General features: G+C 48.1%; 1 protein-coding gene across 2 annotated transcripts; it reads left to right on the forward strand.

Annotated features, from left to right (window-relative positions):
• Positions 1 to 8,457: 8,457 nt before the first annotated feature.
• Positions 8,458 to 25,884, forward strand: SDCBP2 (syndecan binding protein 2). Of its 2 annotated transcripts, none has more exons than XM_079979858.1 (9): positions 8,458 to 8,806; positions 11,398 to 11,466; positions 13,327 to 13,447; positions 14,940 to 15,049; positions 16,775 to 16,936; positions 17,784 to 17,959; positions 19,818 to 19,989; positions 21,987 to 22,078; positions 24,608 to 25,884. In XM_079979858.1, exons 2-9 carry the CDS (start codon positions 11,413 to 11,415, stop codon positions 24,660 to 24,662), a joined length of 942 nt encoding a protein of 313 aa, XP_079835984.1. In that variant the 5' UTR covers positions 8,458 to 8,806; positions 11,398 to 11,412; the 3' UTR covers positions 24,663 to 25,884. The 2 variants fall into 2 exon arrangements, with proteins under 2 accessions (XP_079835984.1, XP_079835983.1); XM_079979857.1 differs by having other exon boundaries at positions 8,459 to 8,806; positions 11,342 to 11,466.
• Positions 25,885 to 26,659: the final 775 nt, after the last annotated feature.

A 26,659-nucleotide genomic window follows, 5' to 3' on the forward strand; every position in this document is an offset into this window, starting at 1 on the left:
CCTCTGGTTAAGAACTTGATTTGTTCTGGAGGTCCGTTCTTAACCTGAAACTGTTCTTAACCTGAGGTACCACTTTAGCTAATGGGGCCTTGCACTGCCACTGCGCAATTTCTGTTGTCATCCTGAAGCAAAGTTCTCCCCCTCCCATTTTTTTTAATTCATTTTATAACACAAATAAACAACACAAACAGAAAAACAAACAATACAAACAAATTCTTGTCTTATTCTTATTTTTTCTAAACATTGTTAGGTGGGCTTCCCCAAATCCCCCCATCTGATTTTCATTTTACCTCATCTATAGCAGTTACATATATCGTAATTTCTAACCATTTTTAAAAATCACACTTACTTTAGAGCTGAAGCAAAGTTCTTAACCTGAGGTGGTATTTCTGGATTAGCGGAGTCTGTAACCTGAGGCATCTGTAACCTGAAGCGTCTGTAACCCGAGGTACCACTGTACAAGGAGAGGAAACTCCCATTCCAGTGTGGTGTAGTGGTTAAGAGTGGTGGACTTGTAATCTGGGGAACCGGGTTTGCATCTCCGCTCCTCCACATGCAGCTGCTGGGTGACCTTGGGCCAGTCACACTTCTCTCTGAACTCTCTCAGCCCCACTCACCTCACAGAGGGAGGGAGGGAAAGGGGGTTGTGAGCCGCTTTGAGACTCCTTCAGGTAGTGATAAAGCAGGATATCAAATCCAAACTCCTCCTTCTACTGGACCATGTGCAGCATGGCATAGTTAAACTATGGAACTCTCTGCCACAAGAGGCAGTGGTTGCCACCAACCTGGGTGGCTTTCAAAAGAAGGGGCGCTTAACAACAACAACAACAATAATAAATTTTATTTATATCCCGCCCTCCCCAGCCAAGACCGGGCTCAGGGAGGCTAACACCAAATATAAAAACAATTGATTGAAATACAGCTTAAAAAACAAGATTAAAGTACAACATTAAAACATTAAAATGCAGCCTCATTTCAGTGGAAACTCAATCAAAAACTTTTTTGGGGATGAAAACGTCAAGTCTTCACCAAGAACTGGTCCTACATGGGCCAGAAAAAAGCCAGGGAAGTCCCCAAATAGGAGTTCCAACACAGAAGGAGAAAGGAAAAAAGAGGAAGGGAATCAAGTTGATTCCAAGCCAAAGGCCAGGCGGAACAACTCTGTCTTACAGGCCCTGCGGAAAGAAATCAGACCCTGCAGGGCCCTGATCTCATGAGACAGAGCGTTCCACCAGTGTTGAAAAGGCCCTGCCTGGCTCTGGTTGAGGCTCACCTGACTTCCTTAGGGACCTCTAGGGTGTTGCTATTTATGGACCTTAAGGTCCTCCTTGGGGCATCTCGCTTTCAGGCCGAGGGAGCCAGCGTTTATCCACAGACAGCTTTCTGGATCATGTGGCCAACATGACTAAACCATTTCTGGTGCAACTGGACACACTGATGGAATCCAGAGTGCATGGAAATGCAATTTACCTTCCCACCGGAGTGGTACCTATTTATCTACTTGCACTTTGTGCTTTCGAACTGCTAAGTTGGAAGGAGCTGGGACCGAGCAACGGGAGCTCACCCCGTCGTGGGGATTCGAACCGCCAACCTTCTGATCTGCAAGCCCAAGAGGCTCAGTGGTTTAGACCACAGCGCCACCCTTTAGTCCAGAGGATGCCAGACTAGGATGTGCCATTGGCTTGATCCAGTAGGCTCTTACATTCTTCTGGTTGGGTCACGGTGGCTGTTTCTGCCATCTCTTGATTTCTACTCAAGACAATGACTCGCCGCTGAGTGAGTCCCTTGAAGCAAACTGTCACGCCGGGTGAATTATGAGTGGGTGGTTTTGATGTCTCACTGACACACGCTTTTGATGCCTTGGTGAGTTACGTGATAAACATCCCCGTGCCCAGAGCTCTCTGGGTGTGCGTGTGAAGACCCAGCTCTGGTTAGCGGGCCGGATTCATTCATCCTCCTCTCCAGCACCCTCTGAGCCAATCTGGGCTGCCCCAGCTGCTTTGTGGTCTTGTGGCTAAAAAAGCAAGTTCACCTGAGGACTTGGGCCGCCCTCGCTGCCAAGAGCTTAACTGAACAAAAGGCGCCCATTGCAAAGAGCAGTCGGCGCTTCCGAATGGTCCGATACGAAATTCTTCTGGGTGTGCAAAGCTCCGGAGGCCACGCGGATTTGCCTGGTGTTCCGGCGCCAGCTTTGTAGTGCCCTGGAAGACGGGCTAAGTCGTGTGAGAAGATTAGTCTGGTTTTCATCAGGTAAATCATTCACTCATCTAATTAATTGTGCATGAGCTCAGGTGGCGTGGAGCCAATCCAGCAGCTGCCTTGTCCGCTTGCTCTGCCGGATAAGCCCCCACCTGGCTCCTCCCAAGGAACAATAATAATATAATTTATTGTATATACCCTGACCATCTGGCTGGGCTTCCCCAGCCACTCTGGGCAGCTTCCAACAGAATATTAAAAAGACAATAAAACATCAAACATTAAAAACCTCCCTATACAGGGCTGCATTCAGATGTCTTCTAAATGTCAGGTAATTGTTTATCTCTTTGACATCTGGTGGGAGGGTGTTCCACAGGGCAGGTGCCACTACCGAGAAGGCCCTCTGCCTGGTTCCCTGTCGCTTCACTCATCGCAGGGAGGGAACCGCTAGAAGGCCCTCACAGCTGGACCTCAGTGTCTGGGATGAATGATGGGAGTGGAGACGGTCCTTCAGGAACCCTGGGAATTATAGTTTCGGGAGGGTTGAGGTCAGTTAGCACAACCCACCGTACAAATCGTATCAAGTCCTGAGACGCTGAGAACTACAGACCCTTTCAGGGGCCAAGATCGGTGGGTGGAAGGCATATTGTTTGGTCCACAGCCTTCAGAAGCTTGGTGGAGCAGGGTGATAGCCTGGGAAATGGCCTTCTCTTTGGTGGCTCCAAAATTTTGGAATGCCCCACACCGACAAATGCTGAAGAGGCGCCTCTTTACTGTGGCTTTTGAACCCAGAGGTGTATATTTTTACACCTTATTTCTGCAATTTTGCCTTGAGCTGTTTTATTGTGCAATACATTGTGTATGGGTGTTAATATTATGCTTTAATTGCTGTAACCCATGGGTAGGCAAACTTAGGCCCGGGGGCCAGATCTGGTCCAATCGCCTTCTAAACCCGGCCCATGGACAGTACAGGAATCAGCATGTTTTTACATGAGTAGAATGTGTGCTTTTATTTAAAATGCATCTCTGGGTTATTTGTGGGGCATAGGAATTCGTTCATTTTTTCCCCTTCCAAAATATGGTCCGGCCCCCCACAAGGTCTGAGGGATAGTGGACCAGCCCTCTGCTGAAAAAGTTTGCTGACCCCTGCTGTAACCTGTTGTGGGGCTTGGGGTGGTTTTATAATAATAAATAACTGATTTGTCGTTGCCAGTGCCCTGTTGCTTTTCTGTATGAAGTTTTATTAAGACATTTTGCAATACAATGAAAAGCAAACTCTTCAAAATGGAAAATGATAAAAGAGAAGAGAGAAAGAAGAAAGAGAAGAGAAAAAGCCAGAAGAACACAAAGTAAAAGAAGATAATAAAAGAACAGAGAAAAGAAATAAAGAGATCGGTAAAAGCAAAGAAATGAGTATAACAGAATAAAGCAAAAGAGAAGAGATATAAATAAAAGTGTTTAGGGAAGCTTTTAATGTTTAATAGGTTATTGTATTTTAATATTCCGTTGGAAGCCGCCCAGAGTGGCTGGAGAAACCCAGGCAGATGGGCTGGGTATGAATAATAAATTATTATTATTATTATTATTATTATTATTATTATTATTATTATTACTATTACTACTACTACTATTACTTTAATCCAATGTTTAACCCCGAATGACGTTCTTCCTCTACTAGCTGATGTTTTCTCAATAATTAATTCAGGCATCTCCCCTTGTTCCTCATCTTTTCCATCCAAGAGGTCCTAGAGAGGTTCTCCAATTATTATTCAATATAAGAATCCCCTGCTGCTTCTCTAGATCACACCAAAGGTCTTTGTGATCTGGCATCCTCTGTCTCTCTCAGAAACCACCCTGATGCCTCTGGCCAGCAGGACCTGAGAGTGTCAGACTAGGACCTGGAAGACCAGAGTTCGAATCTCCCACTCGTGCAGGGAGCTTGCCTTGGGACAGCCGCTATCTCCCAGGCAACACATGTAGGGTTCAGACCTTCTGGGCTCCAGCAAGGTTGGAAATTCCTCAGGTTCCTTCCCAGCTCACCTTATTCTCTCTCCCTGGCAGGCTAGCGTTGTTTCGTGCTTAGGAGAAGGTTATGCAAGGTTATGAAAAGACTTGTCTACATTTTTCCCAACCTGCCACCTCCATCCCAGGGACATAGGATTTATTCCAAACTTCCCAGAGTTCTCCCTGTAATGGGGCAACATGCAAATAAAGACGGCTAATCATAGATTTAAAAGAAAACAAATATTCAAAAATTGAAAGCTCCCCTCCCCTCTCAAAAATATCCCCTCCCCAACACCCTGCATTTGAGGCAGGGCAGGGAAGACTTCCCAGGATGGGATGCTGGGAGAAAACTAATTTTGTATTTAGATTAGTTTGGTTTTCGTTGGATGGCACGTCGAAAAATTTCAATAAAAACTCCTATCAGAAATTGTCCCCCCAGCACAAATATACAGGTGAAACTCGAAAAATTAGAATATCGTGGAAAAGTTCATTTATTTCAGTAATTCAACTTAAAAGAAACTGAGCAATGCAGAAGAGCTGAAGGCTGCTATTGAAGCATCCTGGTCTTCCATAACACCTCAGCAGTGCCACAGGCTGATAGCATCCATGCCACACCGCATTGAGGCAGTAATTGAGGCAAAAGGGGCCCAAACCAAGTACTGAGTACATATGCATGCTTCTACTTCTCAGAGGTCCAATATTGCTCTATTTGCAATCCTTGTTTTGCTGATTTCATTTCATATTTTCATTTTCTGAGATTGTTAAGTTGGGGGTTTCATCAGCTGTATGCCGTGATCATCACAAATATAACCAATAAAGGCTTGCCATATCTCGCTTTGCATGTCATGAGTCTATCGCATATATTAGTTTCACCTTTTAAGTTGAATTACTGAAAAAAATGATATTCTAATTTTTCGAGTTTCACCTGTATAACATTTGACTAAAATGTTAATTGTGAGTTAAATCCAGCTAAGAGAAGCTTAGGCTGGATTTCGGCGACCTGGTGGCCTTCAGATGCTGTCAGACTACAATGCCCATCGGCAGGCTGGATGGGACTGGTGGGAGTTGTAGTCAGAAAACACCTGGAGGGGCAGGGTGCTGATGGGAATTGTAGTCTCATGCCTTCACAGCTGGTGGAGATTCTGAGGGCCCAACATCCACAGCAGGAGTGCCCCCTGGGGGCACAAAGCGGAGAGACAAAGGGTTGACACAGAGTTTGCAAAGAGCATTCCTGAATTGCGATGGTTGTTGCTGCTGCTCCTCCTCTTTCTCCTCCCTTGGGTTCCATTACATAAAGTTTCCATTTCCAGAGGACTTGTTCTCCTGCAGCAAAAACAACAAAGTCTTGTGGCACTTTAAAAACAAAGGCTTTTATTCAGGCGTCGGCTTTCGTGAACTTCGGTTTGGGTGGTGCAAAGCAGTGAGTTGCAAAAGCAGCCTGCGATTCCGTTGATTCTCCTCGATCTCTCAGCAGCTTTCAGGGCCATCAACCACGGTCTCCATCCTGGAGATGCCATTGGCTATTGAACCCAGGGCCTGCGGCATGCAGAGCAGATGGTCTGCCACTGAGCCATGGCCTTCCCTTTGTGTTTCACCACCACCACCACTTTGTGGTGGTTCTGGTCCTCCTCGGCCAACTTCTCTCAAAACATGAACTCATGAACGTCCAGCGAAGCTGATTCAGTTGGAAGAATCAGGACAGAGATAAATACTTCAACAACAACAACAACAATTTATTATTTATACCCCGCCCATCTGGCTGGGTTTCCCCAGCCACTTTGGGCGGCTTCCAGCAAAATATTACAATAGTCTATTAAACATTAAAAGCTTCCCTAAACAGGGCTGCCTTCAGATGTCTTCTAAAAGTCAGATAGCTGTTTATTTCCTTGATATCTGATGGGAGGGCGTTCTACAGGGCGGGCGCCACTACCGAGAAGGCCCTTTGCCTGGTTCCCTGTAACTTCACTTCTCGCAGTGAGGGAACCGCCAGAAGGCCCTCAGCGCTGGAGCTCAGTGTCTGGGCAGAATGATGGGGGTGGAGACGCTCCTTCAGGTATACTGGACGGAGGCCGTTTAGGGTTTTAAAGGTCAGCACCAACCCTTTGAATTGTGCTCGGAATCGTACTGGAAGCCAATATAGTTTTCATGTAGTTAATGAATAGAACTGAGGGGAGAGAGACTTACTGCAGGCAATGGCTTTTCCACCTGTCTTGTCCTACCCAATGGGCATAACCAGGATTTTGGTTAGGGGGCGCTTTTTTTAAAAAGCCTGGAACAGAAAGACAAGGTTCTATGTTGTGAACAAATAAACTCAGGTAAAGGAGCATTTGGATATATATTTAAAAGTCTCTGCAGCTCCCATTTTTCCCAGTGGGGTCTGTGCAGTAGAACTTCCCGATGGACTGTCCCCCTGCTACTTTAAGATCAAAATTGAGCGTGGAGACTTCATACCCATTGGGTTCTCTTTCCTTCTCTGCTGTTGACTCACAGCATGGACAACGGGTCACAATCTCCCTCTGTGAAATGGGCACAAGACCTTCAAAGAGTGCAAGATGTTCATGTAATGAATAGCACAGGATCCCAAGGACACCTCAGTCATGGCAACGCAGTGAAGCATGGAGAGTTGTCACCGGAAATGGATGTGATAACAGCAGGTTAGTTAAGGACTATGGCATCTGACTTCACCATTTGTCTCCAGGGCTGACCTGTCTACTAGGCAGCGCTGCAGGTAATTATACTCTAGACAGCTTCCTTGATTTATCAGCTGCCCAATTTGCTGAAGGGTGTACGGGTTGCCCTTGCAAATTCAAGCATGGAGAGGTATGGCCTCTGATGAGCAGAATCTGTGACACATTCGCTTGCAAGAACTTCCGGATTGCCTTGCTGAGTGAGGCCAGGTTATCTCTCGCTTGGACTACTGCAATGCGCTCTACGTGGGGCTCCCTTTGAAGGTGACCCGGAAACTACAACTAATCCAGAACGCAGCAGCTAGACTGGTGACTGGGAGCAGCAGCCGAGACCACATAACACCGGTCTTGAAAGACCTACATTGGCTCCCAGTACGTTTCCGAGCACAATTCAAAGTGTTGGTGCTGACCTTTAAAACCCTAAACGGCCTCGGTCCAGTATACCTGAAGGACCGTCTCCAGCCCCATCGTTTTGCCCGCACACGGAGGTCCAGCGCCGAGGGCCTTCTGGCGGTTCCCTCCCTGCGAGAAGCCAAGTTACAGGGAACCAGGCAGAGGGCCTTCTCGGTAGTGGCACCCGCCCTGTGGAACGCCCTCCCACCAGATGTCAAAGAGAAAAACAACTACCAGTATTGGCGGCCGCTCCCAGTCACCAGTCTAGCTGCCTCATTCTGGATTAGTTTTAGTTTCCGCGTCACCTTCAAAGGTAGCCCCACATAGAGCGCATTGCAGTAGACGAAGCAGGAGATAACCAGAGCATGCAGTCTGCAGGCAGGTAGGGTCTCATCCTGTGTACCAGATGGAGTTGGTAAACAGTTGCCCTGGACACAGAATTGACCTGCGCCTCCATGGACAGCTGTGAGTCCAAAATGACCCCCAGGCTGCACACCTGGTCCTTCAGGGGCACAGTGACCCCATTCAGGACCAGAGAGTGCTCCACACCTGCCCGCCCCCCTGCCCCCCAAAAATAGTACAGTGGTGCCTCGCAAGACGAAATTAATCCGTTCCGTGAGGCTCTTCGTATAGCGGTTTTTTTGTCTTGCGAAGCAAGCCCATTGACAGCTTAGCGTATTAGCGGTTTAGCGGCTTTTAGCAATCAGCTGATAAGCGGCTTAGCGGCTTAGGAAAAGGGGGGAAAAGGGGGGAAAAACCCGCAGGAACTCGCAAGACATTTTCGTCTTGCGAAGCAAGCCCATAGGGAAATTTGTTTTGCGAAGCGCCTCCAAAACGGAAAACCCTTTCGTCTAGCGGGTTTTCCGTCTTGCGAGGCGTTCGTCTTGCGGGGCACCACTGTACTTCTGTCTTGTCAGGATTCACCCTCAATCTGTTAGCCGCCATCCAGCCTCCAACCGCCTCCAGACATTAGCAGCGCTGAAGTGACCTTCCTCAGGACGCAAGCTTCGGCAGTGTGCCTGGAGGTCTTCAGCTGCCCAGGCGACAAGACCCACCCCCCAGCCTTGCTAATGTGTTCCGAAGCAAAGCTGAGCAAGACGTTGTGTACCTGCTGTGGACTGAATATATTCAGCTGCAGGCTGACCTTTGGAGGAAAAAAAATGAGGAGGACAGAATGGAGTTTCCTGGAAGAGGGTCTGGCTGACCAGCTGCTCCTCTTCAGGGTTCCACCCCACACTGCTGCAAATTCCACTTGCACTGGGCCGGCTGGCTGAAGTCTGTCACCTGACGTTCCTCTGCTTCATTGCAACACATGGCAGAACCAGTGCCTCTCTAATCTGAGCCGCCTCCCCTGACGTCATCCAGGTGCACTGACCTGGTTCTCTCTTCTGCCACCTGAGTTTCGCTTCCTAGTCAGCTGATGCCCCCGCCCAGCCCAGGCTGAGCCCTGGCCCTTGTTATAAAGTCAGAGGCAGGCTGGGAGCACGCAAGCCAAGAGCAGAATTCTTGCCAGAGGCAGCAGACAGGTAAGAGCGCCGCTCTGTTTTGTGTGTGGAAGGGGGAAGGGAGAGCGAAGGCATCTATTTGGATAAAATCTACGCTCCCACCTTGGATTGTAAAACCCAGACAGCTGTTTGGAAAGGCTTCTAAAGCTGCTCTGCATCTGCCACCCTGAATTTGCAAAGAGGGTGGTTTTCCTTGCTGCTCTCCACTGAGTTGGGAGAGCCACTGATTCCCTGCTCTGGATGCTGCTTGTGGCTGCTATTAATTAGCCGCCAGTTAGTTAATAAGCGCTCTCTTTCCAGCATTTTGTGTTCTCCTGGACTCCCTCACCAGGGACTTTCTCTCGCAGTCCCAGGATGTTCAACTTTTACGAACTTCTGTTAGAAGCTGATTTTGCAAACCAGAAAGGCAGCTGCCGATGTCCTGACCATATTTAGTGAATTTCTTAAAGTTATTTTGGAGGAGGATTCTTGAGGACGAAAGAGGCTTTTGGACCTACTGTCTTTAAACCCTTTCGTGACATTTTGTTACGTAAAATCAAGGAGTTTACACAGGAAGATATGGAAATGGTTCTCATCTTGGCAGTAATTAAGAAATGAATTAAGAAAGGAAGAATCTGCTCTAAGTGGATTGGGTGTTGATATGAGAGTCGACATATTTGTGTATCAGAGTAGACCCACTGATATTAATAAACCTAAGTTACCCATCACCATTTTCTTCAACTCTGAGTAGGATGAGCCTTGAATATGCATTGATTTTAAAGTGTTCCATTTTTATAATGTGTTGGAATATTAAGCTGCAAGACTATGTACGACAACAGAAGATATTTGGAATTATTGCAGATGCGATAAATTTGTTTACATTGTATTCTTAAAGCATTATTATTGAACATTTTGAAACCTGATGATAGTTTTACTACATTTGGTTTAACATTAAGCGATCTATTTTTTGTGTGTAAGTTTGTTCTCAGAATAAAGGCTCAATTTTTTATTTTTAAAAACACAGAATATTGGGCTACTCGAGTTGTAGGATTCCTTCAACAATGCAATTCTTCTTCTTTAATAAATATAGTTTTATTGATTTCCAATATATAACAATTACAAAAGAGAGACAGAAAGGTGTAAAAACAAAATCCCAAAGCAATTCTTGTACTTAAGAAAACGAGAAAACTTTATCACAAATCAGAAGAAAAGAGCTATGTGGTTGGGAAACAGAGTGCTATGTAAACTGGGGTCAGAGGTCATGGTAATGGTCATAGTTTACCTTCTTGCCAGAGCGGTACCTATTTATCTGCTTGCACTTTGATGTGCTTTTGAACTGCTAGGTTGGCAGGAGCAGGGACCGAGCAACAGGAGCTCACCCCATCGCAGGGATTCGAACCGCCGACCTTCTGATCGGCAAGTCCTAGGCTCTGTGGTTTAACCCACAGCGCCACCCGCATCCCAGTATATTAATAGTGAAATGCAATTAAGAAGAAGTATATTTTTTTTGGGGGGGGCCAAGAGAGTGGGGCCCTAAGTTATAGCTTGTTTAGCTTATACGTAAATCCGGCACTGGATATTCCCTCTTTGCCCTGGTTGTTGCAGTGATGGCATCCTGCTGGCTGGAGGGGCAGTGCTGGTGCCACCCGTGGAGAACTGCCAGGCTTGAAATCAAGTTCTTCCAAGATCTAATTTTAAAACCGCCCACCCCTGTGGCACACATGCCAAGTGGCGAAATGCAATCATTGCATTGTCCTGGAAGATCCTGCATTTTCCTATGACTAACTTTTTATGATCCGGTGATCACTCCTGTGTGTGATGCAAGTTAACCTGTGATCCTGACTCCCATGGCATCAATTAGCCGGGCACGATAACACCTATCAAGTCATCGTCATGGGACAATCTTTTTCAAGTGATTGAGCAACTGCATTGCGTAGTTCCTAACCATTTTTTAGAAAATAGCTGCCGCATTAATCTGTTAAGACAATTAGATGAATCTGTTAAAGGAACTTCTAGCCAGCGACAGGTGTCACCGGGTACCTTTGGGTGAAGGGCTGGCGATAACTTTTATAATGATAATTATCCTGATTCATAGAATGGCAGTGGTTGGTTTGCTTTTAATCCTTGTGTGTGTCTCCAAGTTCTTTTTAAAACCTGAGGGTCAAACTAGCAGGTGTGGATTTATTCAAATCTGATTGCATATGGCTACTCAATTAATATACAGTCATACCTCGGGTTACAACTGCTTCAGGTTGTGTTTTTTCAGGTTGCGGACCGCCGAAACCCGGAAGTACCGGAACGGGTTACTTCCGGGTTTCAGTGGCCGCGCATGCGCAGAAGCGCTAAATTGTGCTTTGCGCATGCGCAGAAGCGCAGAATCGCAACCCGCGCATGCGCAGACGCAGTTTGCGAGTGCTGCGGGTTGCGAACGCACATCCCACACGGATCACGTTCGCAACCCAAGCGTCCACTGTGTTTTTTAAATTAAAAAATCAGTGACTGTTCCCCCCACAAAGTGGCAGTACCTCCCCAAAAGTAGAACATTGAGGAAACACTGATGTTCTCCTGCGTATTCAGGAACCCAGAGCTGTAGCCTCACCTTGGCATCTTCCTCTGTGTGCTTCACCCCCCAGAAAGAAGCAGCAAACATGGCGACGTTGTACCCATCTCTCGAGGACATGAAAGTGGACCACGTTCTGAAGGTGAGAGACCAGTCGGTCCTTCCCTTGGGCTTCTTCCTTTCGTTTTTTGTTTTTATTATGTGTTTTGTGTTTTGATTTTGCATTTCTATGCTGTAAACCACCCTGAGATCCCTGGATGAAGGGCGGCATAACAAACAAAACAAGCAAACAAACAAACAAACAAACACACCAGGCGGACATCACTTCTGTTGCCTTTTTGCCTTATTGCAGGGCAGATTCGAGGGTAAACCATACATGGAACGAGTCTGCCCCTGCGGCTTGATGGAGGTAGAAACTGTCTCTCATGCCTTGTTACGCTGCCGTTTCAACGGAGTTATACCGTTGGTATTCATCACTCCTGTTATACAAAAATCTCCAAATGGGTCCGAACTTCAGTGTCTAAAACTCCTGGTAGAGGACAAGGATCTAGAGATCACGCCAAGAGTGGCCAAATTCTGTGCAATTGCCATAAAACTCAGGGAACAAGCTGTACTACCAAAATGAGTAAGGTTTTAAATGACCATTTTAGGTTATATTTTAATGATCAAGATTTAATATATATATATATATATATATATATATATATATATATATATATATATATTTAACTGCCGCTATATCTGAATTGTCTCTGTTATACCCATTGCAATTCAATGTATCCCTGTTGTGTTTTATGATTTTCCTGATATTGTAAGTGAGCCGGAACTGGTCTGTGAGCATAATAATAAAATTCACTCACGCCTTTTTGCCACCCACTAAAGACCTTCCCTTTCCAACAAGCCTTTTAAATGCAGGTCTTGACACTGTTGTTCCTATAAACGAGATTGTTCTTAATTGCTTGTGTCAGGGGCTCAGGAGCAGAGGCACAGGGGAGAGAGGAAATGGAGAGCGAAGGGGAAGAATCTGAGGGCAGCGTAGGGGAGTATGACAGTGGCACGAGAGATTCCATGAGCTTCTCCAGCGAATCAGAAGATTCCCAGAGGGGGGCGCCGAGGGCCAGGGCAAGGGGGGTCCCAGGGGGGATGCACCAGAAGCAAGGGGCCAGCGGGGACTCCCAAAGCAGCAGCGGGAGATCAGGACCAGCTCCCCCACCAGAGCGTAGTGGGGGGGGAAGAGTCCCATGTATCAGGGCCAGCGTCTCCTCCAGCAGGGAGAGAAGATGAGTCAGGACTGACCACGCCTCTATCGGAGAGTGAGGGAACGGAGGGGAAGTCAGGTCCAGCTAGCCTCCCCGAAGGGGGAAGCAGTGACAGGAGCAGTGTAACGGTCAGGAGAAAGGTTGCCGGCTGGGCGCGCGCGCCAAGTTCGAATGTACAGGCACGCGGGATGGCAGAAAACCCGGATTGGGAACCAGGTCCTAAAGCCCGCCGGAGGGAGGGGGCAGACTCAGGGGACTCAGCGTCAGAAGAGTCTAGAAAGGGCAAGACCCCAGCGGACAGGCGGACCCAGAGGAGGAAAGAGCAAAGGAAGAGGTGGAGCAAGGCTAGAGTCTTAAACTGGTGTCTGGGGGGAGGAGATTCAGACGGAGCTTCAGCGGTCTAGAGTTTGAGACGTAGAGCTGCGCGCCGCGGCTTTGAAATCGAAACTGAACGTCAATAAAGACTTTTGTATATAACAACGAACTGGCGTTGGTCCTTTGTGAGCTGGGACCTCGGGCAGCCCTGACAGCTTGTGTCTTTAATTGGCCAATTGCTCCGAGGTGTTTCCTAGAAAAGGATTCCTTTATGGAAGCATATAAACAGCATGCACATGGGACCTTCATGCATCGGCTCAGTCCTGGTTCAAATCGCTCCTCCTGGAAAGCAGGATCTTTGGGGTCCGGTGGGGAGGAGAAGACCCTGGAGATGCCAACCTAATCACTTGCCCTTCTTGCCTCCGCAGGCCCAGGCACACGCAGCCCCCAAGGCGCCAGCCTCCATCCCTGCTCCGCTCCCTGCCCTCGTTGTGCCATCAGCTCCTCCAGCTTCTCCCGCAGAGAAGGCCGAGCCACCCAAGCCAGCAGGTAACACAATCCAGAGGTGACAAAAAGCCTTCAGTGGCACCAGAGGCTCGCAATGCAAGCTTCAACAGTGCCGAGATGTCATGTAGCTTTCTTTGTGGCTTAGGGTCCTCGTATCTACGGGACTGCCTCTCCTGGTCTGCCCCGTAGAGGAATCATAGAATCATGGAATCATAGAATCCTAGAGTTGGAAGAGACCACAAGGGCCATCGAGTCCAACCCCCTGCCAAGCAGGAAACACCATCAGAGCACTCCTGACATATGGTTGTCAAGCCTCTGCTTAAAGACCTCCAAAGAAGGAGACTCCACCACACTCCTTGGCAGCAAATTCCACTGTCAAACAGCTCTTACTGTCAGGAAGTTCTTCCTAATGTTTAGGTGGAATCTTCTTTCTTGTAGTTTGGAGCCATTGCTCCGTGTCCGCTTCTCTGGAGCAGCAGAAAACAACCTTTCTCCCTCCTCTATGTGACATCCTTTTATATATTTGAACATGGCTATCATATCACCCCTTAACCTCCTCTTCTCCAGGCTAAAATGCCCAGCTCCCTTAGCCGTTCCTTAAGGTCCATGAATAACCTTAAGGTCCATGAATAACCATAGTTTAGAGGTCCCTAAAGAAGTCAGACTATCCTCCACCAGGGCCAGGGCCTTTTCAGTGATGGCTCCGACCTGGTGGAATGCTCTGTCCCATGAGACCAGGGCCCTGCAGGATTTAACCTCCTTGCATCAGGCCTGGAAGACAGAGCTATTCCACCTGGCCTTTAATTTGAATTCAGCCTGATCTTTTATTTCCCTTTGCTTCCCCTTTTATGAAGATCACCCGCTCTGAGACCCCACAGCTAATTCTCCCCTGGCCCAAGTAGGACCAATTCAGCCAGCTAGCCCTGGAGATTATCTAATTGATTTTTTATTTTTATTGTTATTCATGTTTTTATACTGTATTTTATGCTGCTTTTATAATTAAGTGTTTTAAATTTGTTGTTAGCTGCCCTGAGCCCGGTTTTTGAGCCAGGAAGGGCGGGATATAAATAAAAAAGTATTATTATTATTATGTAGAGAGAGATTGTAGAGTTGGAGGAGGTTCAGAAAACGGGATGGACCTCTAAGAAGAACAGTTACAGTGTCTGGGAGTTTTTAGCTTGCAGAAAAGGCGAGGAAAAGAACACATGATAGAAGGTTTACAAAATCATGTAGGGCATGGAGAAAGGGGAGAGAGAGGAAAGCTTTCCTTCCTCTCTCATAACGCTAGAATTCATGGGAAGCTGAACGTTGGAAGATTCAGGTCTGATAAAAGAAACTCACACCGCACAGGCGGTGATTAGACGGAGGGCTAGCCCTTATTGTCAACATGTGCAAACACATCGTGAGATCTAGAGACTTGATTTTTGTGTTTTGTTTTGCATTCTCCACAGCTGACGCACGAAATAATGCGCAGAGTGCATTATCGTGCAGCTTACGCTCTGAATTCACTTCTCCCTCTTTCTTTCCTCTCCAGCCCTGCCAGTTTTGTACCCGAACCTCACGGACTTAAATGATTACATGGGCCTCTCCCTCTCCAGTGAGGAGGTCCAAAAGAATCTGGGACTTGCCCCGGCAGGTGGAAACGTAAGCATTTCTGAGGGTCATCTGCAACAGCTTTTCATTTGTCGGTTGCATTTGCAGATTCCCTGTGCGCAGGGGCATTCTGCCAAGACCTGCCTATCTCTAACTCTTGGATAAATCTGCCGTCCAGCGCGTTTCCCCTGGGCCAAACTCTGTGGAAAACGACCTAGGCAGAGGTGCAGAGTCGCAGCGGTTGCCTTCCGTGTGAGAAGAAGAAGTAAAAAGTCCAGAGACTGTTTCTTCTATCTCTAAAAGCGTTTATTTACAGCCATAAATCAGTCCACAAAAACCATCACAACTTGGAGACATTCTCTCAGTGCCGGAGCACAAAAGACACACTCTGTGTATCTCAGCGTCTCAGCCTAAACTGAAAGTACCGTATTTTTTTGCTCTATAAGGCTCACTTTTTGCCTCCTAAAAAGTAAGGGGAAATGTGTGAGCGTCTTATGGAGCGAATGCAGGCTGTGCAGCTATCACAGAAGCCAGAACAGCAAGAGGGATTGCTGCTTTCACTGTGCAGCGATCCCTCTTGCTGTTCTGGCTTCTGAGATTCAGAATATTTTTTTTCTTGTTTTCCTCCTCCAAAAACTAGGTGCGTCTTGTGGTCTGGTGCGTCTTATAGAGCGAAAAATACGGTAACTCACAGACAAAGAACTGTGACGCACAGCTTCACATGGTAGCTCCTCCCAGATACAGGACACCACTGGAGGTTAACCCTATAACCACCATACTCCACACTAACTCTGGGGTGGAGAACCTTCTCCACCAAAGGGCCACATCCCCCTCTGTGTAACCTTGGCAGGGCCACATGCCAAGGGTGGGTGGGAACAGAGTCAAAAGTGAGTGGAGCAATGAATGGGAATCATAGCAGTGTTGCATAGTGGTTAGAGTGTTGGCCTAGGACCAGCGAGACCTGGGTTCAAATCCCTGCTCCGTCCTGAAACTCATTGGGTGACCTTTAACGGTGGCCTCAGATCCTGGTGGTTCCTTGATTTCCCACCATGACATTATCTTGCTGAGTCAGTCGGAGGAAGATAGAAAGCTGCCTTCTGCTGAGTCTGGACCGCTGGCCCACTTAGCTCAGTATTGTCTACTCGGACTGGCAGCAGCTCTCCAGGTTTTCAGGGATCCCCAACCCTATGGGGAGATGCTGGGAATTAAACAAGGGCCTTTCTGCATGCAAAGTGGGTGCTCTAACCACTGAGCCATGCTGCTTTTCTAGGAATGCAAATTTGTACAGTGACCCAGTGAAAGGCTGTTCTGGAACTAGGATAGCCAGGTCAGGAGCATTGCAGACCCTGAGATTTCAGTGACCTAGAAGTGACCTTTGGTGATTCTCCTTCTGTGCTACCTCCCACCGCTGAGCCTTGGAGATGGAGGTTAATTGGGAGATGGGAGGAGGATAGACGCCCGAGCTAAAGCTTGCAGGCTTCACACATTGAATGGATATTCAATGGCAGGCCAACCTGGAGATTTCAGGATAGCCCTGGACTTCAGGAAACTTTATCAGGAATGTCCCTACCACACAGGACAGGCTTCCTCAACTTCGGCCCTCCAGATGTTTTTTGGCCTACAACTCCCATGATCCCTAGCTAGCAGGACCAGTGGTCAGGGATGATGGGAATTGTAGTCTCAAAACATAATGTGGAGAATGAACCAGCCGCATTATCCAGTGTGTGCGTGGGTGAAAATTAAATTGACTGTTCCACAACTTGGGTTCTTTGGCAGGCTGTGACCTCAGCGCCCACCGCATCGGGCTTGGTGGTTGCCCCCGTGACGGGAAGCGACCTGGGGATTCGTCGGGCGGAGATCAAGCCCGGCTTGCGGGAGGTTCACCTCTGCAAGGACGAGCGTGGGAAGACAGGACTGAAGCTAAGGAACATTGATAAGGTGAGTTCTGAGGTTAGGACTTTCGGAGGCAGGAAGAGCCAGAGAGTGCTACTGGATGAAGCCAAAGGCCCATCTAATTCAGCCTTGCGGTTTTTACAGTGGCTGTGTCTGGGTCAGCGTTCTTTGTTGTTGTTTAGTCATTTAGTCATGTCTGCCTCTTCGTGACCCCCTGGACCAGAGCACGCCAGGCCCTCCTGTCTTCCACTGCCTCCTGCAGTTTGGTCAAACTCATGCTGGTAGCTTTGAGAACACTGTCCAACCATCTCGTCCTCTGTTTTCCCCTTCTCCTTGCACCCTCTATCTTTCCCAACATCAGGGTCTTTTCCAGGGAGTCTTCTCTTCTCATGAGGTGGCCAAGACTGCCTTTAAACCTCTTTTGTTGACCATTACGCTTTCCATTTTTAAGTTCGGAATAGAGTAGTTGCTTTGGAAGACAATCATCAGGCATCCACACAACATGACCAGTCCAATGAAGTTGACGTTGAAGAATCATTGCTTCAACACTGGTGATCTTTGCTTCTTCCAGTACACTGGTAATCGTTCGCCTGTCTTCCCAAGTGATGTGTAAATTTTTTTGGAGACACCGTTGATGGAATCTTTCGAGGAGCTGGAGATGGCGTTTATAAGTGGTCCATGTTTGTGATGCCAATCAGCCCAGCTGTTGGGTGCCCAAGCCATCAACTCCCTCCCCTTCTGAGAGATGTGGGACTGGCTTCCTCGAAATCCCATCTCACCTGCTGCCCAGGGACGCCTGCCTCTGGGCTCTAGGCAGATGTGGCTCTTTCCTTGCTGGTCTCGTTTTAGAAAACAAGTATGTCGGTTTTCACCAGCCCAATGTCTTCTGCAGGGCTTGTTTGTGCAGCTGGTCAAGGCCAACTCCCCGGCTTCTCTGGTGGGCCTGCGCTTTGGAGATCAGATCCTGCAGATCGACGGGAAGGATTGCGCAGGCTGGAACACGGACAAGGCTAAGCGGGCGCTGAAGAAAGCCTCTCCGGAGAAAATCGTCATGGTGCTCCGGGACAGGTGAGGAGCAGGAAGTGGCTGTGGTTATCTGAGTCGTTTTATCACCCTAAAGGGCTGCCTTTCCTAAGAACCATAGAACTGCCTGCAATATTAAGGATTGTCAGGGACTCAGCGGGAGCGCAGGGAGGAGAGGAGATGGAGAGCGAGGGGGAGCAATCCGAGGGCAGCGTAGGAGAATATGACAGCAGCCCGATAGATTCCACGAGCCTCTCCAGCGAATCGGAAGATTCACAGAAGGGGGCGCCGATGGGCAGGGCAAGGGGGGACCCAAGGGGGACACCCCAGAAGCAAGGGGCCAGCGGGGACTCCCAGAGCAGCAGTTGGAAATCAGGACCAGCTTCCCCACCAGAGCGTAGTGGGGGGGAGGAGTCCCAGGTATCAGAGCCCACATATTCACCACCAGCGAGAGAAGATGAGTCAGGGGTGGCCACGCCTCCATCGGAGAGCGAGGGAACGGTCAAGAGGAAAGTTGCAGGCTGGGCGCATGCGCCAAGTTCAAATGTACAGGCGAGCGGCACAGAAGGTAGCCCGGATAGGGAACCAGGTCCTAAAGCCCGCCGGAAGGAGGGGGAAGAATCATCAGGGTCAGCGTCAGAGGAGTCCAGAAAGGATGAAACCCTAGCGGGCAGGAGGGCCCAGAGGAGAAAGGAACTTAGGAAGAGGTGGAGCAAAGCGAGAGTCTTAAACTGGTGTGGAAGGGGCGGAGACTCAGACGGGACTTCGCCGGTCTAAGGTCGAGACGTAGAGCTGCGCGATGCGGCTTTAAAATGGAAACTGAACCTCAATAAAGACTTTTGTACATAACTACAGCCTAGCGTTGGTCCTCTGTGAGCTGGGACCTGGAGGCAGCTCTGACAAGGATGCTCATAAAATGCAAGTCCCAGGCGCTTCTCCTCTGCTTGCCTTTTCAGGAATACCATACTTTTCCATCTATAAGATGAGGATTTTTAATTAAAAATTAGCTTTAAAATTATCCCTTGTCTTATACATGGGTAGGGACGCGGGTGGCGCTGTGGGTTAAACCACAGAGCCTAGGACTTGCTGATCAGAAGGTTGGCGGTTCGAATCCCTGTGACGGGGTGAGCTCCCGTTGCTCGCTCCCTGCTCCTGCCAACCTAGCAGTTCGAAAGCACGTCAGAGTGCAAGTAGATAAATAGGTACCGCTCCAGCGGGAAGGTAAACAGCATTTCCGTGTGCTGCTCTGGTTCGCCAGAAGCAGCTTAGTCATGCTGGCCACATGACCCAGAAGCTGTATGCCGGCTCCCTCTGCCAGTAAAGCGAGATGAGTGCCGCAACCCCAGAGTCGGTCACGACTGGACCTAATGGTCAGGGGTCCCTTTAACTTTACCTTATACATGGGTAGTGGAGAGGTGGGTTGGGCGATTGGTCGCAGCGGCAAGTGGGAGATTCTCAGCGGCGATATTGTGGGTGATTGGTGGCTGTGAGAAGGGCTGCAGGTGATTGGCTGCCGCTACGGCAATGTCTTCAGCAACATGTGCAATTGTCAATGGCGGGTGAGTGGTTTTCGCCAATCAACGACTCTGGGCAATCCTCCCCATTTTCTTGATTTGGAGTTCCCAAAAATAGGAGGTGTCTTGTAGATGGAAAAATATGGTATATCTAAAAATATAGGAAAGGGGTTGAAAATAAAACCCACCCAAATCCTAATGGCTTCCAGGCTCAAAGGCCTGGTTTCCCAAGCTCTGGTTTTCTGGATATTGGAAATGGCTAAGCCGGTGTATGCTCTTTTCCCCGGCAACTCAATCAGAAAGGTGGGGTACAATGAGTAAAATGATAATTGTATTTATAGTGTGATACGCTATTACATGACTTTAACATTATAATCTTTGCTCGGTAGGCCCTTCCAACGCACGGTGACATTGCACAAGGATAGCATGGGCCATGTGGGCTTCATTGTCAAGAAAGGGCAAGTCAACTCGCTTGCCAAAGGCAGCTCTGCGGCTCGGAACGGGCTCCTCATCAACCATTACATCTGTGAAGTGAACGGGCAGAATGTCATTGGCCTGAGGGTAAGGACTCTTGTGTGAAAGGGGCAGTGGAGCAAAGGATGCTGCGGAGAGCTCTGTGGAGCCACGGAAATTTCGGGCTGTGTTCAAATCCTTAAAAGCTGGAAACTTGCTTTTTAAAAAACACAAAAACAAAACACAACTCAATCAAAAAATCCAAGCTGTATTTTGCACCCAGTCCCCAAATCCAGATGCAGCCATGCCCATTTCTCTCAGTGCTCTACTGTGACTGCGTCAATATTATTACGTTTATTTGCAAGTCCTCTGTTATGTGCAGCATCTAGCATTCTTTGGGCACATATACAGGTCCACACCTTCTGCCTGGTTTTGTTTGGAACTGATGGGTCAGAGGAGGTTTGGAGGAAAGATTTCAAGAGCAGGGAGAAAGCGGTGGCTGGCATAAAATAGTCCTTTTCTGGAGGGGTGTCCAGGCATGTGGGGCAGCGAGAAAGAGGAGGTCCATTTAGGGCAAGCATAGGAAATCTCTGGCATGGGTTCCAGTCTGCCTCACAAAGCTTTCCACACCCCAGCCACACTTAGAGCAGAGCATTCCAAACTTTTCACCTTGGTGGTGCACTTTTGAGACGTGCATCATTTTGCAACACAGTAATTCAGTTTTGCATCATTTCATGACACAGTCATTCAGTTTTACTATCAAACTGGAGGTTAAACTAACCCCTTTCTAGCCCCAGGAAAAGCGCAGGGAGAATTTGTGCGGTGTAGCTACACACTGCAGCCGACACACTAACGTGTCACGACACACAGTTTGGAAAGCTCTGACGTGGGGTGAGCTGCCAATGCTTCCCTTTGACGTTGGGTCGCCCGACATCATGGTGACATCGGGTGATTGACAGGTGGGCAGGTTGAGCCTGCCTGATTGTCAGAAGTGGCCTCTGGGAGTTCATGGGGAGAGAGAGAGATGGGAATCTGGCCCACCAGCTAGATCCTGTCCCCGCCCTCCCGATTTGAGGTACTTGGGGACATTCTGGACGGGCAAGTCTTAGTGGAGCTTGGGTGGCACAGGACAGAACATACTGGGCTATGAGGGGAGAAAGGTAAAAGGGGGGGCAAGCATGGATAGCTCAGTGGGTAGAGCGTGAGACTCTGACTCTCAGGGTTGCGGGTTCAAGCACCACGTTGGGCCAAAAAGATTCCTGCATTGCAGGGGGTTGGGCTAGATGACCCTTGTGGTCCCTTCCCAACTTTCCAATTCTACGATTCAAGATCCTCCTTCAAATAGTGTTGGGATCTCCTGGCTTTGCTCTCTTTCCCCCAGGGAGCTGTCAGGGGCCCCAGACAACAGGGGGGGGGGGGCACAAGAAAAAATGTCGTTTTTTAATGGGTACAGGAAGGGGGGGCTCCCTTGTGTAATTCAGTAAAGGGGCAGCTCGCCCCATCTTTGTTTTTTTTTGTTTTTTCAATTTTTAAAATTGATTTTCCAAAACAAACAAACAAACAAACAAACATACATACATCTTAATTGTACTTAATCCAATCTTACTAACATTGTTAAGTGACTTCCTCAAATCCCCCTGGCTGAATTTCAGTGTATATCATTGTAACAGTTTTCCAAAACCAATTTTCTCATAAAATTAACTTAATCACTTAACATCTTTCTTTCTTTTCATTTTAACTTTAAACATGTTATTCTCTAACATTACATATTTAAATCCTAAGCCTATCTGGTATTTGCAAGTTTTTCCAGTTAAGTTATCTTAGCATATTTAGTTAAATATTCTTTAAATTTCATCCATTCTTCCTGGTACTCCTCCTCCTTCTGGTCGCGGACTCTTCCAGTCAGGTCGGCTAGCTCTGAAAAGTCCATCATCTTCATCTGCCATTCCTTCACTGTTGGGACTTCTTGTGTTTTCCGATTCTAAGCTAACAAAATTCTAGCTGCAGTTGTGGCATACAAAAACAGTCTAACATCTTTCTTGGGCAATTCCAAACCTGTTATTCCATCTTTGAGCAACCTTCTTCTTGAACTCTTCCTTCTCAAGGACAAGGAGATCACAGAGGTCCTCACCAATGCCGGCAACATCATCACTCTGACCATTGTCCCTGCCGTGATCTACGAACACATGGTCAAAAAGTGAGTAGCCTAGGGTTTGGGGGAGTGGTAGTGGGCAGAACGGCTAAGTGAGGGAGCTGAGAAATGCCCACCCAATCCGTAGGTCACCCCAGCTGGGAACTTGCTGCCACAGAGATGAAGAACCTGTGGCTTTAGATCTTGAGAACATCAGAAGGGTTTGCTGGACCAGACCCATCAAGTCCAGGATCCTGTTCTCACAGTGGCCAACCCAATACCTTTGGGAAACTAGGAAGCAGGACATGGGCAAAGGGGATCTCCCTCCAGCCACTGGCATTCAGAAGCATTGCTGCCTCTGTCTATGGAGTCTGAGCCAAGCCATAATAATAATAATAATAATAATAATAATAATAATAATAAAAAATAATAAATTTTATTTATATCCCGCCCTCCCCAGCCGAAACCAGGCTCAGGGCGGCTAACAACACTAAAGTAGTGCAACATTATAAAAACATTATAAAAATTAATTAAAATCAAAAATTGATGGCAACCATAAACTAAAGTTTTGTAAAGATTGCCAAAGGAGGGAGTCAGGCTGTGCCCTGACCAAAGGCCTGGCGGAACAGCTCTGTCTTGCAGGCCCTGCGGAAAGATGTCAAGTCCCGCAGGGCCCTAATCTCTTGTGTCAGAGTATTCCACCACGTTGGAGCCGCAGCCGAAAAAGCCCTGGCTCTAGTTGAGGCCAGCCTAACCTTTCTGTGGCCTGGGACCTTCAAGATGTTTTTATTTGAAGACCGTAAGTTCCTCTGTGGGGCATACCAGGAGAGGCGGTCCCGTAGGTACGAGGGTCCTAGGCCGTATAGGGCTTTGAAGGTTAAAACCAGCACCTTAAACCTGATCCTGTACTCCACCGGGAGCCAGTGCAGCTGGTATAGCACCGGATGAATGTGATCTCGCAGCGAAGACCCCGTAAGGAGTCTCGCTGCGGCATTCTGCACCCGCTGGCCTGTAGCAACTGATAGCCCTCTCCCCCTCCATGAACTTGCCCAACCCTCTTTTAAAGCCATCCAAGTTGATGGCTTCTTCCTGTGGGTGGGAGTTCCATAGTCTAATCATGCACCACATGAAGAATTGCTTTATCTGCTCTGAATGTTCCGGGACATTGTTGGAGTCCAAGCTTCCATCATCTCTGAACGTTGGCCACCATGGCTGGGGTTTGATGTGACTTGGAGTCCAGCAACCTCCAGGGGGCCACAGATTCCCCCAGTCCTGTGCCAGACAAGTCACAGAAGCTCCCAGTCTCTGTTGTCCACCTTGAACATAAATATAAGAACACAAGGAGAGCCCAGACCAAGGGTCAAGTAGTCCAGCATCCTGTTCCCAACGGCAGTCAGCCAGAGGCCTTTGGAAAGTCCATAAGGAGGGCATGAAGGCAACACTCATCCATTTTTGACCCTTAGCAAATGGCATTCCGAGACAGATTGCCTCTGAATCTGGAGGCTCCATTTATATAGAATGGCTGAAGGGCCCAACCACCATGAATTGGTCTGTTCTTCTTTTAAGAGTCACTTAATGGCTAGGGACGTGGGTGGCGCTGTGGGTTAAACCACAGAGCCTAGGGCTTGCCAATCAGAAGGTTGGCGGTTTGAATCCCCGTGATGGGGTGAGCTCCCGTTGTTCGGTCTTTGCTCCTGCCAACCTAGCAGTTCGAAAGCACATCAAAGTGCAAGTCGATAAATAGGTACCGCTCCAGCGGGAAGGTAAACGGTGTTTCCGTGCGCTGCTCTGGTTCGCCAGAAGCGGCTTAGTCATGCTGGCCACATGACCCGGAAGTTGTACGCCGGCTCCCTCGGCCAATAAAGTGAGATGAGCGCCGCAAACCCAGAGTTGTCCGCGACTGGACCTAATGGAAACGATGCCTTATGAGGAACAGCTAAGGGAGCTGGGCATGTTTAGCCTGGAGAAGAGGAGGTTAAGGGGTGATATGATAGCCATGTTCAAATATATAAAAGGATGTCACATAGAGGAGGGAGAAAGGTTGTTTTCTGCTGCTCCAGAGAAGCGGACACGGAGCAATGGCTCCAAACTACAAGAAAGAAGATTCCACCTAAACATCAGGAAGAACTTCCTGACAGTAAGAGCTGTTTGACAGTGGAATTTGCTGCCAAGGAGTGTGGTGGAGTCTCCTTCTTTGGAGGTCTTTAAGCAGAGGCTTGACAACCATATGTCAGGAGTGCTCTGATGGTGTTTCCTGCTTGGCCGGGGGTTGGACTCGATGGCCCTTGTGGTCTCTTCCAACTCTATGATTCTATGATTTACCTTTACCTTTTAAGGTAATGGCAGGCACCATATCAGAGGCAGGAAGCAATGCAATCTAATAATGTGTTATGAAAAATAATACTTCCTTCTGGCTCTCCCATCGCTAGTCAATTTAACTAAGTGACTTTAACTTCTAGTATTACTCGGGTGGGAGAGGAGGAAAAAACTTTTGTGGCCTTAGCTGTAAAACAGAATTTTGCAGGGAGTATTTTGACCCCTTTTAAAGGGCTCTTGCGACACTCAGGCTGATTCCTGTTCCTTCTGTCTCCTAAGGCTTTCGAGTGGGCTGGCAAAATCTTCCATGGACCGCTCAGTTCCTGATGTTTAAAATTGCTCAAGACTTTCCACTGCCTCTCTCTTCCGGGATGAAATACACCACAGATGACTCCTCCAGAACCCTTTCAGTCTCACTGGAGAATACTCAAGAGGTGCAGAAAGATTAATCAATTCCTTGAAGCTTTCAGCTATTCTTTAAGGACTTCAGAGATTTGATGGGGACATAGTGGAGTTTATTGCATTCCTGGGTGATTCTTATCTCCATGAGGAAGTGAAGCAGCTGATTCTCTGATCTTCATAGCTTAAATGTAAACCGAAGAAACCCAACCTGCCCTTCTGCTGCCTATTCAGACAACCAAATCAGACCTGGGTGCCTCCTATTTAGCAGAATAGCCAACCTCGGGCTTGCATAGCTTTAACACCAGAACCACTGTGGTCCAGCAATGTGTTCCAAATTTACAAAGCAAACAGCCTGACTCTCTTAGGGAAACACTAGCCTGTGTTAAGTGATGCCAACGGTGCGCTCTTGTTTAAGCACATTGGACATGATTGCAGGGCCACCTCGATCGGTGCCAGAATGAAAGAGTGCCTGCTTTGAATGCCATGTCAGAAAGAGAGCAGGGATATAAATGCACTAAAGTCATTCCTTTGCAGGGATTTGAGCATGTACTGGAAATTAAGGTTTGCCCAGTTAAAGTAGATTAAAGTGCTCTGCTGCAACAAATCCACTTAAGAAAGGACTGGTTGTGATTAACAGAGCGATGGGGCAATGCACTGAAAAAAGTGTGAGATGAATTGGTGATCAATGGGAAGATATATCCACACCCTGCAAGCAAACCAGGATGAATGCTTGTTGTTGTACAGCTTCTCTGCAATCAAAGCAGAACAAATAAAGGCTGGATGTGGTCAAACTTCTGTGTAAGCTTAGGCCAAGCCTGTTGGAATGAACACTCCATGAACAGGCAATCTGAAGGAGATCAAAATCAATATAGGCAGTGCCTGACAGAACCAGAGCCCACAGTTCACCCAAGCTAACATACTTTGAATGAATGCTAGGAGCTAGCAGGCCGGTAGCTGGCCAGTGGTCCACCGGTGGATTGCAGTCTTAGCTTCCACCCATCCTTTGAGTCTTGGCTGTGTACAGAAGGAGGGTTTGCTACCTCCAAGTGCCCCTGTGCTTTTTGTCGCATGTTTGCTGCAGGATATTGAGCAATGATAGCTGCTCATGGGCATAGCTGTCAACTTACAGATTTGAAAATAAGGGACCAGCAGCCTCGAAAATAAGGGATCAGCAGCCAAAATAAGGGATTTTGCTTAGCTTATACAGACATCTGCCACTGATGGAGCCATGTTGCTTTTGCTGCGAGTGACTGTGTTTTGCAGGGGGTTGGACTAGATGATCCTAAGGGTCTACATCTCCAACCAAAGAAGAGGGGCAGACAAAACTGATGAACGACGTCAAGATGGCAAAGCTTACAGGCAGAATTAGAAACCAGGAAGAGGACCTCTTTCATAAAGAATGGGGAACGTTTATAATTTATTTGAAAAGCTATTGTAAAGAGTTACATGCATTGGTATGATTGACAGAAAACTTGTAGTAAAAATTTGAACTATGGATGGACAAATGATTTATAAAAATAGAGTTATGAAAGGGATCCAGAGGGGAAAATCACTACAGTAAGATGCTGCACTGGTTGGAGGGAATGCTAAGCAGTACGTCGGGGCTGCCGTCGTCCTGGCACGAGGAGTTCCATTGAGAGAGGGAGGGAGGGAGGGAGGGAGGGAGACTCTCGCCCACGCCACCCCCGAGCCCAGCATGAGGCGGTTGTGGCGCCGCGGCAGCCGCTGAAGCACCACCCTTCTGCGTCCCTCCCCATCCCCTCCTCTTTCTCCTCCCTCAGGCCGCCTCCTCAGCCGCTGCTGCCGCCGCCTCCAGCTTCCCCTGGCAGTGCGGCGGAAGTCTCACAAGAGAGGGGCTGCCTGCCCGCCCGCCGCCACCAGTCTCCTCATGGCGCACCCCAGAGGGGGAAAAGGGAGAGACCGAGACAC

The sequence above is a fragment of the Podarcis cretensis genome (assembly GCF_951804945.1).
Source record: "Podarcis cretensis genome assembly, chromosome: 6".
Classification (NCBI taxonomy): Eukaryota; Metazoa; Chordata; class Lepidosauria; order Squamata; family Lacertidae; genus Podarcis; species Podarcis cretensis.

Excerpts from the sequence above, each read along its gene's own strand:
- SDCBP2 (XM_079979858.1), top strand. The coding sequence starts at position 11,413 with ATGGCGACGTTGTACCCATCTCTCGAGGACATGAAAGTGGACCACGTT. Across the intron at positions 17,960-19,817 it reads GTCATGGTGCTCCGGGACAG|GCCCTTCCAACGCACGGTGA; the intron begins GTGAGGAGCAGG and ends TTTGCTCGGTAG. Across the intron at positions 19,990-21,986 it reads AGAATGTCATTGGCCTGAGG|GACAAGGAGATCACAGAGGT; the intron begins GTAAGGACTCTT and ends TTCCTTCTCAAG.